General features: G+C 41.3%; 3 protein-coding genes across 4 annotated transcripts; 2 read left to right on the forward strand and 1 right to left on the reverse strand.

The window, feature by feature from the left end:
* The first annotated feature begins 20 nt into the window (after positions 1-20).
* LOC136428304 (trichohyalin-like) lies at positions 21-4,508 on the forward strand. Its single transcript, XM_066417702.1, has 5 exons — positions 21-889; positions 1,344-1,551; positions 1,694-1,861; positions 2,779-3,078; positions 3,397-4,508. The coding sequence occupies exons 1-5, from the start codon at positions 792-794 to the stop codon at positions 3,940-3,942; spliced, it is 1,320 nt and encodes a 439-aa protein (XP_066273799.1). The 5' UTR covers positions 21-791; the 3' UTR covers positions 3,943-4,508.
* A 100-nt stretch (positions 4,509-4,608) lies between these two features.
* Positions 4,609-8,692, reverse strand: LOC136428301 (proline-rich protein PRCC-like). Its single transcript, XM_066417699.1, has 6 exons — positions 8,075-8,692; positions 6,968-7,696; positions 6,611-6,700; positions 6,131-6,274; positions 5,917-5,982; positions 4,609-5,512 (listed from the first exon to the last, which is right to left on the reverse strand). Exons 1-6 carry the CDS (start codon positions 8,552-8,554, stop codon positions 5,426-5,428), a joined length of 1,596 nt encoding a protein of 531 aa, XP_066273796.1. The 5' UTR covers positions 8,555-8,692; the 3' UTR covers positions 4,609-5,425.
* Positions 8,693-8,753: 61 nt separating this feature from the next.
* Positions 8,754-13,430, forward strand: LOC136428305 (toll-like receptor 2). 2 transcript variants are annotated; one of them, XM_066417704.1, is made up of 6 exons: positions 8,754-8,913; positions 9,362-9,468; positions 10,256-10,419; positions 10,776-10,951; positions 11,240-11,350; positions 11,710-13,430. In XM_066417704.1, the coding sequence occupies exons 1-6, from the start codon at positions 8,904-8,906 to the stop codon at positions 11,826-11,828; spliced, it is 687 nt and encodes a 228-aa protein (XP_066273801.1). In that variant the 5' UTR covers positions 8,754-8,903; the 3' UTR covers positions 11,829-13,430. The 2 variants fall into 2 exon arrangements, with proteins under 2 accessions (XP_066273801.1, XP_066273802.1); XM_066417705.1 differs by having other exon boundaries at positions 8,756-8,913; positions 11,713-13,430.
* The last annotated feature ends 1,950 nt before the right edge of the window (positions 13,431-15,380 follow it).

Raw genomic sequence — 15,380 nt, forward strand, 5'->3', positions numbered from 1 at the left:
TCGTATTTTATCAAAACCTAATTTGTTGCCGTGGCAATATATTAAAAGCTTGCTAAATAGTACGAATTATTCAATAAAAGTATTTTTGACCTAATCAAATTGATCAGCTGTTATATGATCTTATATGCTGGACAAAATAGTGGAAAACTAAGGAGCTTTAATACATACATAATTTATTGTACCTTTCAGAAAACTCATTGTTGATGCATTACATTGTTGAGAAAAATAAGACATGTTTCATACATACACGTGTTCTACGCTGAACTATAAAAACATCCTTGTTGTATGAACATAAAACATTACATCATTCGCGCGCTCAGAGAATGATCTTCTAGAGCTCGTCATCATCCACTGGCAAAGATTTTCTCACAGCCAATCAGCTTTCGCCAACTCTGCCTACGTCATCAGGGGTGTTTCCCCGGGTCACCCTGTATCAACAGGTCATCCATTGAGAAATCTCAGCGATGGAGTGACGAAATTAGTAACACGGCACACGCAACCGGTGACTCCAAATAGCCACGAACATGTTGTTAGGAATACTGGGAAAGATGACGTGTACTTCAGTGTAAAGCCTTATGCTGACGTGTCTATTTTCCTCTATTTATTCCAACGAGGGTTCGGGCAGAATCATACCAACACTTGGTCGTCTACTTGGAGGTCGGAAACTTTTTCACGTTTTTCAGAAAATCAACCGTCGATATTCGCGAACTTTCACTGAGGAGTTGGCATCGAAACGGTGACTTTTAGATTTTGTGAAGTATTTCTTGAACCCGCGACGCCATTTGTTAGAGATGACAGTACTAAAGGAGGCGATACTAGTTGTGCTCGTCTTGGCGGCCGTATGCTGTGGACAAGCCGCTCAATGGGAAGCATTCTCCAACCCCTTTTGGTGAGTTTGACTATACATATGATATTGTCTTTTTGCAGTAACGTTACGCTTTGCTTACCTTGCATCCCTTATTTCTTGGGCCCATGAATCGCCAATTAAATGGTTTCGATAGAAAAGCAAGATTTATGATATCATCAGTATTATTCAGTATTAAGGCGAAGAGGATTGTCCTTGTTGCACAGGGCGATGCTTTTATCCTGAATGATGACTGTACCGACCGTTACCGAAAAAGCATTACGCTTCGTCTCAAACTTTACACATAATCTATAAAGTTCAAACTGCTGTACATAAGTGTTAGGGAGGTCCGGATTTTAATGTTCCTTAGTGTATGGGGAAAACTATTTTGTCTGGCATTTGATACAAGCAAGTCCTTGATACGAGAAAGTTGCGACACTGCCCATTCTTATTGATATGTATTATGTATGTATCAATTTAACACTGTTGCCTTTTCCAGTGGCGAGACAGGATCATATGATGACGTCATCCCTATGGCTATGCGATGGCCACATCACCCCAGCCTGTCCCTGCGTCACCACCCGGGTCATGCCGTCATCACCCCACGTGCACTCCACATGCATCCCCTCCTGTGGAGCTCATCCCTCATGCATGACATTAACATGGTCACAGGGTTCCCCAATATGTGCTCTTGTCAAACACGCCAGGTTAGTTCTCCATCAGAAATTCACAGTGATTTCTGAGATTGAGTTATCCCATGTGCGCCTGTCAAAATTTTCTTTGTGCAGAATCCATGTATCCCTCCAATAAAAACCTAAACTTTCTTTTTAATTACTGTGTGTAACACAGGAAGAAACATACAATAAACAAGAAGAAACCCCATCTCCCCACTACCAGTGTCAGCATCAACCTGTGCCAGGTGAGGAAGAAAAGGTAACAAGAAGACCAGAGCCTTCCAGTGCAACAGGACAACAGCAACAGGACCAAGAGCAAGAGGACATGGAGGAGATGATACAGGTGTGCAACTCTGCAAGACACTTTCTTTGTCCAAACTATATGGCTTCAAGCACATACAATGTCATCCATGACTTTTTTTCTGTAGCCTGGGTAGCATCCTCCATTGTTACTGCTGGCTCAATCTGTTCACTAGCTCCCAAGATTGAGCAAGCAATAAACAACAGAGGATGTTACCCAGGCTATTTTTTCTGGTGATTTGTATTATGTTCTTTCCTGAGCTTTTTCCATACACCGTGTATTGACGAATACTACCACTGTGAAGGGATCTACAGTCTAAAATCTGCAGCTGTGCCAAGACTATAACTAATAGAGGTGTAATTCCATGGTGGTGGACTTAATAAGTTTCCACATGACTGTGGAGCAACTAGAGATGAAGTCCCTTCACAGCTGTGGAATTCACCAATCCACAGTCTCTGCCTCACCTCTTCCTTCTGTCCTCCTTATTTATAGGACACCTTCATGAGCACCATACCATCCTGGACTGTCCTTATTCAGACTATTGCAGGTGCCAGTAGAACTGGTGCACGATCAAAGACAAAGTATGCCTGTCTCTCTCGATCCTCCAGTCTTTCTTCTACTTGCATGGTCTTTTTTTGCCTGTCTTGAAAACTATATTTTTCACCTTCACACTGATATTACCTAATCAAATCACATATCAATTCTTCTGCTCCAATACTTAACCTTCAGAAAGTATGGAAACTTAAGTTTGTATACTTCTTTTACAATTTCTAACCAAACTAAGGCATGATGCTTTTTGCATGAATGCATGATTATAACTAAACATGTATATGATATTCCAGTGATGTAAGACAAAATGTTAATGAGATATTTGCTAAGACTCAAGTTTTTAAATATTCTTGACAGGTTGCATTTAATTTTTGTCAATTTCTTAAATCTCTGCATTGTTTATGTTGCAGAAGGAAAACTGTAAAGGTTCCAGACAACCAGCAAAGAACTCGCCGTTGCACACTATTTTGGAAGAAACAGAAGACAAGAGAAAAGTGGAAGAGGATGGGAGGAGGGATTGGGAGGATGAGCATCTGAGGGCAGGGAAGAAGAGACCAAATAAAACTCAGCAGGACAAACTGATGAGAGACAGGAGGGAATGGGAGAAAATCAAGGCACAACAAGAGAGACAGCAGAGAGAAAGAGAGGCACAGATTAGGAGAGATGCAGCACGGCAGCAAGCACAGCAGAGACAGTCAGACATGCACCAGGTAAATATACGCTCCACTACTTTTGACGAAACAAATGTATTTCATTAAAAGACAGCAAATAGATAGCCATCATTTTTCTATACAATGCATCTCTGGCAATGTTAGTACTTCCCCACCCTGTGAGGAAGAACCTCATGTTCAAGACAAAGGAAGCTCCTATTAGACATACATTGTACTAGCATTGAAAGGACTCTTCCTCCCTGAATTTCGTGAATAGATCACTCAAAATCAGAGTACTGTATTACTGATCTGTTCTGCTTTCTTCAACTTCTCAATAGAGGATGACTGATTATCTTTCTTTTTTGTATCATGTAACAGAAATCACAGGCCAGGCAACAGAGCCAGCACAACTCTCGTGAACAAACATCCCACCGAACACCTCCCAAAGTACCCATGTCACAGGTTGCCTCAGTACAGATTAACGGTTACTACCCTGAGAACATACAAGTTAGGACTGAGGGCAGGCAACTTATCGTCAGTGGTAAGCAAACATGCAGCTGTGAGGAGCAGTGCTTTGAAAAAGAATTTGAGCGTCAGTATGCACTTCCAAGGGGACTGGACACGCGAAGCCTACGGGCAACACTCAACCGCGATGGACAACTGAGAGTGGAAGGACAAGTGTACAGGGGAGTCACACAGAGGGATGATGTAAGGGTGGAGGTACAAGGTCTTGGGATAGGGCAGAGACCACAGGTGGAAGATCCCACTTGTGGGGGTAGGAAATCTGGCTTCAGGTTAAGGAAAACTGCACAGAGAAGAAAAAGCGCCGCTGCTGCTGATCTGACAGAAGATGTGCCTAGGTTTGAGAAGTACCAAGATGAGGAAGAGAATGATGGAGTCACAATTGAGGTAGTGGAAGATTAAAGTGTACTGATGTCAATGAACATGGTTTGGGCCCTTGTAGGTATTGGTGTGATAAGTTATAAGACATTGATAAGGTAGGCATTAAAGTAATAAGATCTTTCAGTTTACTTCACTACAAAGTTAGGCATTCAATTACTGTGCAGAGGGCAAAACCGCTTTGAGACTGAAATGTACTCTTACAAGTCTACTGTTTGAGGTGTCATGTGCAATAGTAGCTTAGATGAGGTATAAATATTAGAGTTTTTAAATACCTACAATTTCAGTGTGTTTCATGTTAATTCTTGTTATCAGGAAACTTTCAGCATTACAATAATAACATACATGTACATTGAATTTGGTATTGTTGAAAAAATTAAACAAATAAACAGCATGTTGATTAGTGAATACATGTACAATGTAATGTAGTTTTCTTCTACAAGTTAAGGTACACGCGTATCATTCCCAAGAAACAAGTTCTAAAAAACATTTTGAAATTGCTCCTAATTTTTTTCCCATTCCACTTTTTCTATTTTAAATGTTGAGATGTGCTTGGATGTACATGTGTAATAAAACTGGTGTAACCTTTACATCTGGCATTGTTTCATTGCTTTGTTTTGGGGTTGATGTTACTTATACATGTATGGACAGAGTAATAAGTTTCAGTAAAATATATGCAAAACACTTGGGGACCTTAGAAAGAAATTTTACTTCTAAGATGCCACAAAACAAAAGAACACTGCTATAAGTTTAACAACCCAATTTAAAGGTGGTCAATGTAGAATTTGGGCGGCAAAACTGGAAATATTCTGGATTACAAAATCTTCGTGTTGTCAATAGTTACAGACTTAGTTATAGTCTAGTACATTATTTCATATTTCCTGCACTTACAGTGTTTTTGGTGATACCAATAAATACAGACTAGCTAGATTGAAACAAACATAAGCTTTGTGCATGTTTGTATGTTTCTATCATTTTTCACCACCTGAATATCATCATGTAAAGCCATGACTGTGGTTGATTCAGAACCTTGAATGTAAGTTATTTTGTTAGAAAATAACTGCTGGTGGCATAAATAGTTGATAAAATAACAATTATGTAGTTTACAACAATTTCTGAAAATTGTTCCCCTCATTGTTAATCTATCTGTACATAAATTACACAGCTACCCCCTCCAAGCTTTTTTACATGCAACGGTATGGTTTGGAATATATCAATACTCTCCAACAAACATGAGAACTTACGCATACCTATATATGTACATGGTTAGGTACCTTGCTTGCCGTGATAACAAACAATGTCTTGACAAGAAAATTGTAGATGTTCTTTGCAAAATGTACATGCTGGGTTTCATCAAAACAGTTGAAATCCTGCCTTTTTTTTGTTGACAATGATTTGAAAAAAGAATTCTTAGGAACCTTTACACATACACCACAAGTACTATTACAACAACTAGAGACTAATTCGACACTCTGACTGGATAATTCCTTTCCAACAGTCCTTTGTTTCAGAAACCGTACTTTGCTTGGGTCTGTCTTTTGGTCATCCTGTTCTGAGACCATTGGTTTTTCAACTCAAGCTCTCTCTCCTTTGCCTGTGACAAAAAAGAGACCAATATGATTCAAAACACAAGTATAGTTCTTTGGGTACAGAAGAGTAATTCTTGTAACTCAATTTTAGCTATTTTAACAGCCACTAGTCAACCGCTAAAATTTCATCACTGCAAATGTTTAATCACTAACATTTGGGATGTTTCTTCCAACGTTAAAATTAAATGCAGTGAACTACTCACTTTTCCTAAAACAGCTAAAATTACCAACCACAATATTAAATGGATTTACACTTAACATTTTACTTAGGACAATGCAAAAACAAAACGGCTACCATACTTCTTTTTTAATGTGTGACATGGGAGCATTTTGGTTTCAACAATGAAAACCATGCTTTGTCAGTATCAAAATGAACTACAGCAGAGACCATAACAAGTAGAAAACTCACCTGGAAGGCAAGGTAGGTGATCTGGTGTTTGTTCCTCTGCTGGCGAGACGGCAGCTTTCCTGATTTCTGTAAAATAAATTTGTATAACATTGGAGACAAAATTTAAGACAAAAAGCTAAGTGTTTACATAGAGTATGTCTCAGTGAGAGGTTTTACTTCAACTCATTTTTTGTTCAGTATATAAATACATGGAGCATTTGAAAGTTGTACTGACTTTTGACCGTGACAGCATGAACTCCCTCTCCTCGGCGTCCATCTGTATTTTCCAGTCCTCCATCTTGGCACGCTGGCTGTCCTCGTGGACATCGATGATCTTGATTTCCTCTCCGCGGTTCTTCTTTCCCTGCATCCTCACAAACTGTAAAAACAACAATGGGACCTTATACTTTATAGCTGGAGCACAGGCTTGCTTTTGTTTGTTGCAGCATGGAAATTGAAAATACACGCTTCATCATTCCATGTAATTGTTGAATATATTAATATGGTGAAAAAAGCAACCAAGTTTCATATCATTGTAGACATCTAACAGACACATATGGTACAAGACATTAATTAATTCATCATCAATTATTTAGTAATTACTAAAAAAGATAGTGTAGAATCACATCAGACACAGTTGATCTTATCTGTCACCTGATCTATGATGGTATGGGGAATGTTCTAATCATGTTAGTAGTCAGTGCAGATCACAAACCATTTCATCCTGAACGTACGGCCCTGCTACAGGCTGTGTCGGGAACTGCTGCTGACTGGAACCTTCCTGCACTGTGTCATCAGGGTAAGACTGAAAATACATTGTTACAACGTCTCATTTAGAAATCAATACCAGTATTTCCCAAAACAATTTCACACACTTTTTACAAATATCAAAAACAACAGAACTTGATGATGATAATGTATCCTATAGCTAATAAATTGACAGTTACCCCACCCGTTTTTGCTATCTAATTCATCATCTAAAAATGGAAGCAAGTCAACCCTAAAAGAACATCAATGAAATCATATTCCATTTTAGATCCCATTTGAATAGTGGAATAGTAGAAAGATCTACCTGCTGGTTGTAGTCTGAGTAGTCATACGGTTGGTTGTACTGCATGTAGGGACCTGCCTCACTGTATTGATTGTACGGGTCAGGGTTCACATACGGTGCTTGGAACGTTGAACTTGACACACTTGCTGACACTGAACTTGAAGTACCAGGGGCAGTGCTGTAGTCGAGCGCGGGCTCTACAGGAAAAGGAACTCTAACTTCTTGGTCTTGGCTTGGAGTGACATCATCATCTTTTGAGTCTCCAAGAGAAAAGAAGTTTGTTGACTGGTCCTCCTCATCACTACCATCATCCTTTACACTGTCTTCTTCCTTGGTGAGTTTTTTCAACATGTTGAGTTTGGCAAGTTTCGCTGCGGATGCCGTCTGTATGGGTTCGGCTGGGCCAACTCCGATGGGATTTTTCTTCTTAGACACCACAGTGGATGGGGATGCTGTAGAATTCTGACCTTGTGCAGTTTTAGTAGAAGACGTACCAGTAGAGGTAGCTGAAGGCTTGTTCTTTGTGAGGGTATACGGGACGAAGTCCTCCTTCTTGTTGAATATGGTGGTGTTCTCTTTCACATTAGATGATGTTGCTGTTGTTGTTGTTGATGAAGCTACTGACTTCTTGCTGAAAATGGAGGCAACTGCACTGCCCTTAGGAGCAGGGAGGAGAGATGCCAAGCCACTACCCTGCACTGATGCCTTCTGTTTCTTCGCTGCAGGTTCATCTTCTTCATCTGAGTCTGGCTGCAAAGGAAGAGAAATTCAGATTTAAACGAGAAACATGGTCAGGTGTAAAACGAAACAGGTCTATGAATGAAATGAAAATGTACGATGGAAAAAACGGTATCAGGATTTTTCGAAACCTGGGCGGTTTGGCCCGTAGCCAATGAGAACAGTTTGGCACCAGCCACCAGGCTTCCGACGACTTGTGTTATGGCTAGGATTAGGGTTAGAATAGAGTTAGGCAACCTCTTGATGGCAAAATGTCTATAAACCACACTAGTAATGGTGCCAAACCATCTTGATTGGCTATTGGGCCGGAAAACGTCATGAAATCGAGATAAACATGTCAATCAGCCAGTAGCAAGTAACTACAGCTCATCTAAAATTATGACAGCATACCTCAGGCAAGGCAGGAATGGCGATTTTGACAGGTTCTCTCCTTCTAGGCCCTACAAGTGACCCAAGTTTGGTTTTGTTGCCAGTCTCGTGTGAAGGCTGTGCTTCTGTTGTTGTGCTTGAAGACTTGGGAGGAGGAAGGGTTGAGAAAAGTGACGACCTGGAAGATTTCGGTGCCTCCTGATCTGTCTTCTGTGTTTTGGGAGGAGGAAGATGAAGCCCGATCTTCTTTCTCTTGTCCTCTACATCTTTAACTTCACCCTCGGAAACAAAGGATTGAGTACTTCTTTTCGGGGACGGAAGGACAATACCAAGTCCACTTCTCTCCCCAGATCTCGTGTTTTTCGGAGGAGGGAGCCCGAGACTGGACCTGGCAGCTGCAGGCTTAGCTGTTGTCACAGAGCTGAGGGAGGGGGGAGGGCGCTGAGCTTCTTCATCGTCAGAATCGCTTTCGCCGCTACTCCCATAGGCCACTAACGCCATGGTAACTTCACAACAAGTTTCTGTACGGTATCTCACGGTCCCAAGGCCACTGGCTTGCGATGAATCCGTTGAATAACTCGGAGAGTTGGTATGAATATAAATTTGTCAACGCCGCTGTGTCCTCTGTCCGCCACCGTCTGCCTGTGCAGGAGCATTATGGGTATTTGGACAATAGCGCCCCCTTCCGGCTGATTGTGGTGTAACAGCTGGCAGACCTTGGACACCATAACTTGTGATGTATTAAAACAGCAGGTGTAAACTATGCACCTTCATCCCTGTAGCTTTGCTTGATCTTCCCTTGATATGGACAGCGTAGATATTCAGGAAATCACCCGATTCTCCTGACCTCATGGCTACAGGTTTGGTGCCCCCTTCATGTTCTACTTTTACACTCCGAGTGTGTGCAATATACTACGGATTTTAAGTTACATGCTTCCGGAGTTAGGTTACAAGCGTATATTGGTTTCTTTATTACAACGGAACGTAAACTTAAGCCACCCAATGCCGAACTGGTGTGTCCAGCATATTTAACGTTATAAATGTTATCACAAACCTTGTACAAAATTTGTTTGGAGATTATTCTGATCAGGGAATCAACTTACAAGAAACTAGAATGAAAGGTTATTTCCGGGTTGTGCAGTGTACGGTTTCCGTTTGATATTTTGAGCCCTTCTTAGTATCCACACCTTTAGAAAAAAATAAAGGTCAAGGAATACAATATGTAAGAACAATCTTTCTAGGTCCAGAACACTTCTTAAGTAAGTGTCAAATATCGACATAATAAGTGGTACAACTTGTGTTATTAAGGCGGCGACCCAGAGCACCAATGGGACGTGTTCATATCATGCCATCCCAACCAGCTGTCATACGTACTGGAGGTCTTGACACAGGCTCTGGAGAACATCGGCCAAAAGGTCAGATCTTTCTTCTCTTTCAAGTCTCTATCTATCTAGTATCTATATATAATTTATTATAATACTGGGCAAAACCCGGTGTGGGTATCACGCCTAAGGCGGCCGGTGGTGGTGACCAGTGCTCCACAAAAAGTGCAGAATTTAAACTAAACTAACCGCAATAAAGGAAACAACAACATGAACAATATAAAAATAAAAAGTGCTGTGATGGCCGCCTTAGCTACTGTATGCAACTACTGGGGTGTGGGGAGGCCCATGTGCTGGGCCAGCCCCACCTTAAACTAATTGACTGACACTACGCTGGCAGTCAGGCAGTTCCATTCCTAGATTGTTCTAGGAAATTTTAAAGTAGCTTGTCCTGTACACTTCCGTCCTGCAGTAATGAGTTTGGAAGCGGTGTGAATGTCCTCGTGTTCTGTTCAAGTGTTGGGCAGTGTAGTCTTGGTAAGGTCTCTGACGAAAGTAGTTTGCTCACAGTGTATAATGTTATCGTAGCATGGTTATAAATGCACAAACAAATCCAAATTCACCTGTTAACTTCTTGGTTTAGCCATCCAGCATGGCGGAAAACAATTATGTCATAGTCACGTGAGTGCAAACACCCATGATTGGCTACGGCATTGAGAACCATGACGTCTAGGTCTGTCATTGTGCTTTTATGACAAGAAGACATAACATGAACGGTACATATCATAAATATTTTCACACCATCTGTAGAAAAGTTAAGGTTAAATTATAGTTGGGTGAGTAGGGATAATACACTTATTATTGTAACACGACGATACAGGTGTATCTATATGAGAGAGACTCCGAGCCCGGCGCCGCCATCGCTGATAACGTCTTTAACGCCGCCATGACGAGCAGGAAAACTGTGGTGTGCTTCACCCAGGACTACCTGCACTCGGAATGGAACCTGTACGAGGCGATGGTGGCACAAGGGGTAAAACCCAGGTAACAGGATAAGGCCTTCATAACGTGATGCTATTGCGCATTCACACACACACACACACACACACACACACACACACACACACACACACACACACACACACACACACACACACACATACAAACACACGCACAGACACATGACATACATGCACACACACACACGCCACAGACACGCACCCTCGCGGCACGCACACACACATACGCACGCACACACACACACACATACACACGGGCACACACACATACTATGGGCCGCTGATGCAGCAATGAAATATATGCACGCACGAGGAATGAAATAATCGGACTGAATATGATTCAATGTTCACGCTGCAGTGGATATTTTCTGTGTTCTGTAGCGGTGGCCGCATGGTGCCGATACACCTGCTGTCCTGTCAGATACCCCAGAAGTACCAGCTGGTGTGTCAGCTGAACTGTACCGACAGGTTACACAGGAGGTTCTTCTGGAGGAAACTACTAGGGGCGCTGGACATCCCGAACTCCAGCGACATTGCAGCCCAACTGAACGTCGCCTGTGAGTGGTTTCAAGTCTTTGCCCAATGATTCAATCCAAAGACACCATCTTTTCAATACGGCACTCGGAATGGCTCCTCATATTGCACCATAACAGTGTTTGACTTAACGTTACAGTCGTCACATCAGATTTTGTCCAAATAGGATATGCTTTATAGCAATATTATAAGATTCATCATCAAGTACGTTTAACTTACTGTCAATGCAACTAACATATAAAGGCTATTGACAAAATACCCCCCCAATTACAATAAGATGTTTATGACATCTCCCTTATTTTACACTTCAGATCCCGAGGGATGTCTGGACATGTTATTAGGAAGACACATGCCTGACGTCGTCCCGAACCCACCTCCAAGGTCCGAGTATGAAGCACCGCGACAGAGGCCGCAACAGGCCGGTAAGCCGCCTATTTGAGTGGCTTGTCGCCTTTCCTACCGGTGTTTCGGCGACAGGTACAGGTTGAAATCACTAAAACATACTTGGGAATGGTTTCTGCAAATTGGTAGGCATCAGGCAGACATGCAATTTCTGTCAAAATCGCTGGGATATGTGGCAATTCTTGGGCCTCGTTTCCCGGATAAAATAAAAAAGTTATTGAATGAAAAATGTCATCCCATAACTAGGCTATACTAAGGGTTGTCAACAGATCGGACAAGGTAGTCTTACCCATGAATTTTCAACTATAACAACTGCCGGTCACTGAAGGCTGCGGTATGGATTCTCTTCATGTTAACTCTAGTTGTCCTTTTTATTCAGCAGAACGGGCGCATGTGGACCATCAGGAACAGTTATCACACCTATTCGCTGCTGTGTTCGTAGCAATCATCGTTTGTAAGATGTTTGACATCTTTGTCAAGTTCGTCTTTGGAATCTGACTGATAGAATATGCGTGTATGTGTATTTTGCGTGTATGTGTAAGTCCAATGTGATGATGGCAACTTGTAAGAAAGCTAACAATTGGTAGGTAGAAACGTGTAACGTCTGTAGTAAAGTCCATTAAAAGTTTAAAGATGGTGGAAGCATCAATTCTGCTCATCGTGGTAGATCGTTTTCATTTTCACCAAAGAAGGTATATTCTGACCTACTATACCAGAATGACAAAATTGATTATGCTAAGTTGAAACATGTAACCTTGTAGGTACTCTCCAAGCAGAGGTAAGGTCCGGGATATTTTCGACGTATTTTCGCTGTATTTCATACGTCTTTCTACTTGTGCGGTTTTTGTTACGTCTTCCTCCCCTTACGATGCAAGTAGAAAAACGTATAAAATACCACGAAAATACGTCGAAAATACCCCGGACCTTACCTCTGCTTAGAGAGAACGTCATAGGGGCAGTACAATACCATAGCGTTCCTCCTACCATACAATAGCGAAAATGGAACGGTCCAGATGCATATGAGATATCTGGTGAAATGACATCGATGCAAGAACCCGAAAACGCAACTATGTTTATATGTTAGTATTCTTATTCATGTATCATATGCTGTGACAATATGATATCTGTTTATGCACAGTACGTCCGATATAGCTTCCTGTACAACTTCTAGTGTATCTGCAACATTTATGACAATCTATACATGTTATATCATATCAGTTTGTTTGTCATTTATCACGTGAATTCAAGACGCCAACTCATTCAACTTGAGGTGCAAGCAGCAAGGAAACACCATCTTGATGACTACACGCACGTTCTCATTTAAATGTACACATTTTGTAATCTCCGTTACCGATTGAAATAAGACGTTCCTGGCATTAGGATATGCCACATATAAGATGTCAAACTGTAGTTTTTATGACGACTTAAAACTTTTCTAGCTTTTAAAAACGGCAGTTTGGGGGCTTATATGTGGCATATCTTAATGTCAGGAACGTCTTACCTCTAGCGGTAACGGAGATTACAAAATGTGTACATTTAAATGAGAACGAGCGTACAATGGCAGTTCAATGGCTGCATGAATATACATGTTGTACAAAAGTTATTAAATTTTTTAATTTCTCAGCTTTTATGTCATACATTTAATTTACACCTGATGAAAATCAACATGAAAATGAACGCGACCGAGGAAGTTTGAATAAAAAGGTTTGAAAACTGTACAGTCCATGACACTGTTCAGTTTAGAGCAGCCTTGTACTTGGACATTATCATGCGGCTGCCTTGCTACAACGCCACGGTAGTTTTATTGTACTTCATGATACCTTACATTACCTTACTACATAGTATTGTGCAGATTTTATGACAACTTTTGTATATGGCTAAGCTGATTCAATTTATCTTGTGAGTTCTATACTGTATGTTGATTTACTCTATTTGTTATTTATATGGTTTCAATATGTATTGATTATTGCCATGATTGTTGTGTTACTTTGTATGATTTCGGTATGGCGGCCTTGAAAAGGTGTCCTTTGCCAAGCAGGGAACACCTGTTCCACCATGCCATCCACTTCGTTGGAAAAACGTAATAAATAAATAAATACACATTGAGTCAAAGAGTCGGCGCCAAACCCCTTTGCAAGCCTTTTGCGATTCCCACATTCCCGAAAAAAGGCAATTTGACGGTCGTTTTAGCCACTTTTATGTAGGCGGTCGGGAATAATGGTACTGCAGTTTAGGCTATGATGGGGTATCTCGTCCCGGATCCCGACTTGTAAAATTTGAAAATATACAAGATTTCACTGGCAGTGATTTCACTGGCACTATATTGAAACCAGTGAAATCTTTTCCAAATAGGTCCAGACATAATTGCATACATCTAAAATAACCTTTAAGACACCACTAAACATACGAATGATCAATTTTAGGTGCTGTATATCTACTAGTAAGTTATATGGGGAAATCATCCGTTTTGGTCTTTTTATCAACTGTTCATCTACTTATATCGGGCAAGGGACTGTCAGAGAAGCCCGGTCGTCACCCAGAAAACATTGCGAACCTTCAGCCCGACATCTGCCTGGAGACCGTATCAGATTTCCAGATAACTTTGGCCTTCTACTTTTTAACTGTTCATCCACTTATGTAATGAACATCTGGGCACCAGACAAGAAAAATGCTAGAGGATTTAATGTTCATCATGTGATAAAGCTGTTCTGCCTATTAAATCATTTACATCCTCCGTCGACGTCATGACTTTAAGTTAGACATCTCCTTTTTTGCGTGCATTCACATAGGATGTCATCATATCAGTGTTACCGGTTGATGCTACATGACAAAAGCGCCCCTATGCGGAGCAAAATATTTTTGCAGGAGATTTAGCAACTAATCCGTGTGCACGTAGTAAGCCGAATGGTGATTGGCTGGCGCAAATTGAAAAGATAACCAATCAGAGTTAGAATCGGTAGGGCATTGGAAGGACATTCGGATTACAAGTTTGAGCTGTATTCCCGCAGAATAGAATTTGCCCACGTTGATTGGTTGATATATTTTCTTTGACCAATCAGCATCATGCATTTGACAAATTGTAGAATGATTTATTTAGACTAGAGGCATGAGAGGGATGTGATTCTATCTTTGCGTAGTGACTAATTCTGTTCTTTCCCATTTCTGTGTCTGACAATTTCCCATCTTTGATGACATGTACATGTAATGTTGAAGCCAGGAAGGGAGGGTGGTATCCCGGGTGCCACGAGTGGTGGCGTCGCCGCCGTACACGCACCTTCGTGAAACATACAGAATAATAAAACAGTTACCGTACATCAACCCTGATCAACAGTTCTTCTATCTCCAATACAGTACCGCTATCAGGTATTTCTAAAACATTAAGGGCCACAGTAAACTGCTTTTCAACAGGACGGCACCTGTCCGCGAACTGTTACAGTTATGTTAAGGATTGCTAAGTGACGCTTTTGATCCATGTACATGAACTACTATCACAGGAGAGGCTTGCAGCTGTAGAAACGATTTCCAGGGGACGCTTTTGTCAATCGTCAACACAGGTGATCTGTCCTTGGTGCTGTACACCATACACACACACACACAACTATGCCTGTCCTTGGTGCTGAACAGCACACACACAAACATGTCTGTCCTTGATTCTGAACAGCACACACACACACACACAAACATGCCTGTCCTTGGTGCTGAACAGCACACACACAAACATGTCTGTCCTTGATTCTGAACAGCACACACACACACACAAACATGTCTGTCCTTGATTCTGAACAGCACACACACACACACACACACACAAACATGCCTGTCCTTGGTGCTTAACTCCATCTGCACAAATAAGCCTGTCCTTGGTACTGAACACTTCACACACACACACACACACACACATATCCCTGCCGTTGGTTCTGAACAACATACACATTAACACACTGTCCTTGGTGCTGAACACCATCTATGGGAGAAGCATATAAAAGAACCCATGTTGCAATCAGATACTATACAGTGTAATCATACAATCAGACATTGCAATCAGACACT

Source organism: Branchiostoma lanceolatum, chromosome 2 (assembly GCF_035083965.1).
Source record: "Branchiostoma lanceolatum isolate klBraLanc5 chromosome 2, klBraLanc5.hap2, whole genome shotgun sequence".
Classification (NCBI taxonomy): domain Eukaryota; kingdom Metazoa; phylum Chordata; class Leptocardii; order Amphioxiformes; family Branchiostomatidae; genus Branchiostoma; species Branchiostoma lanceolatum.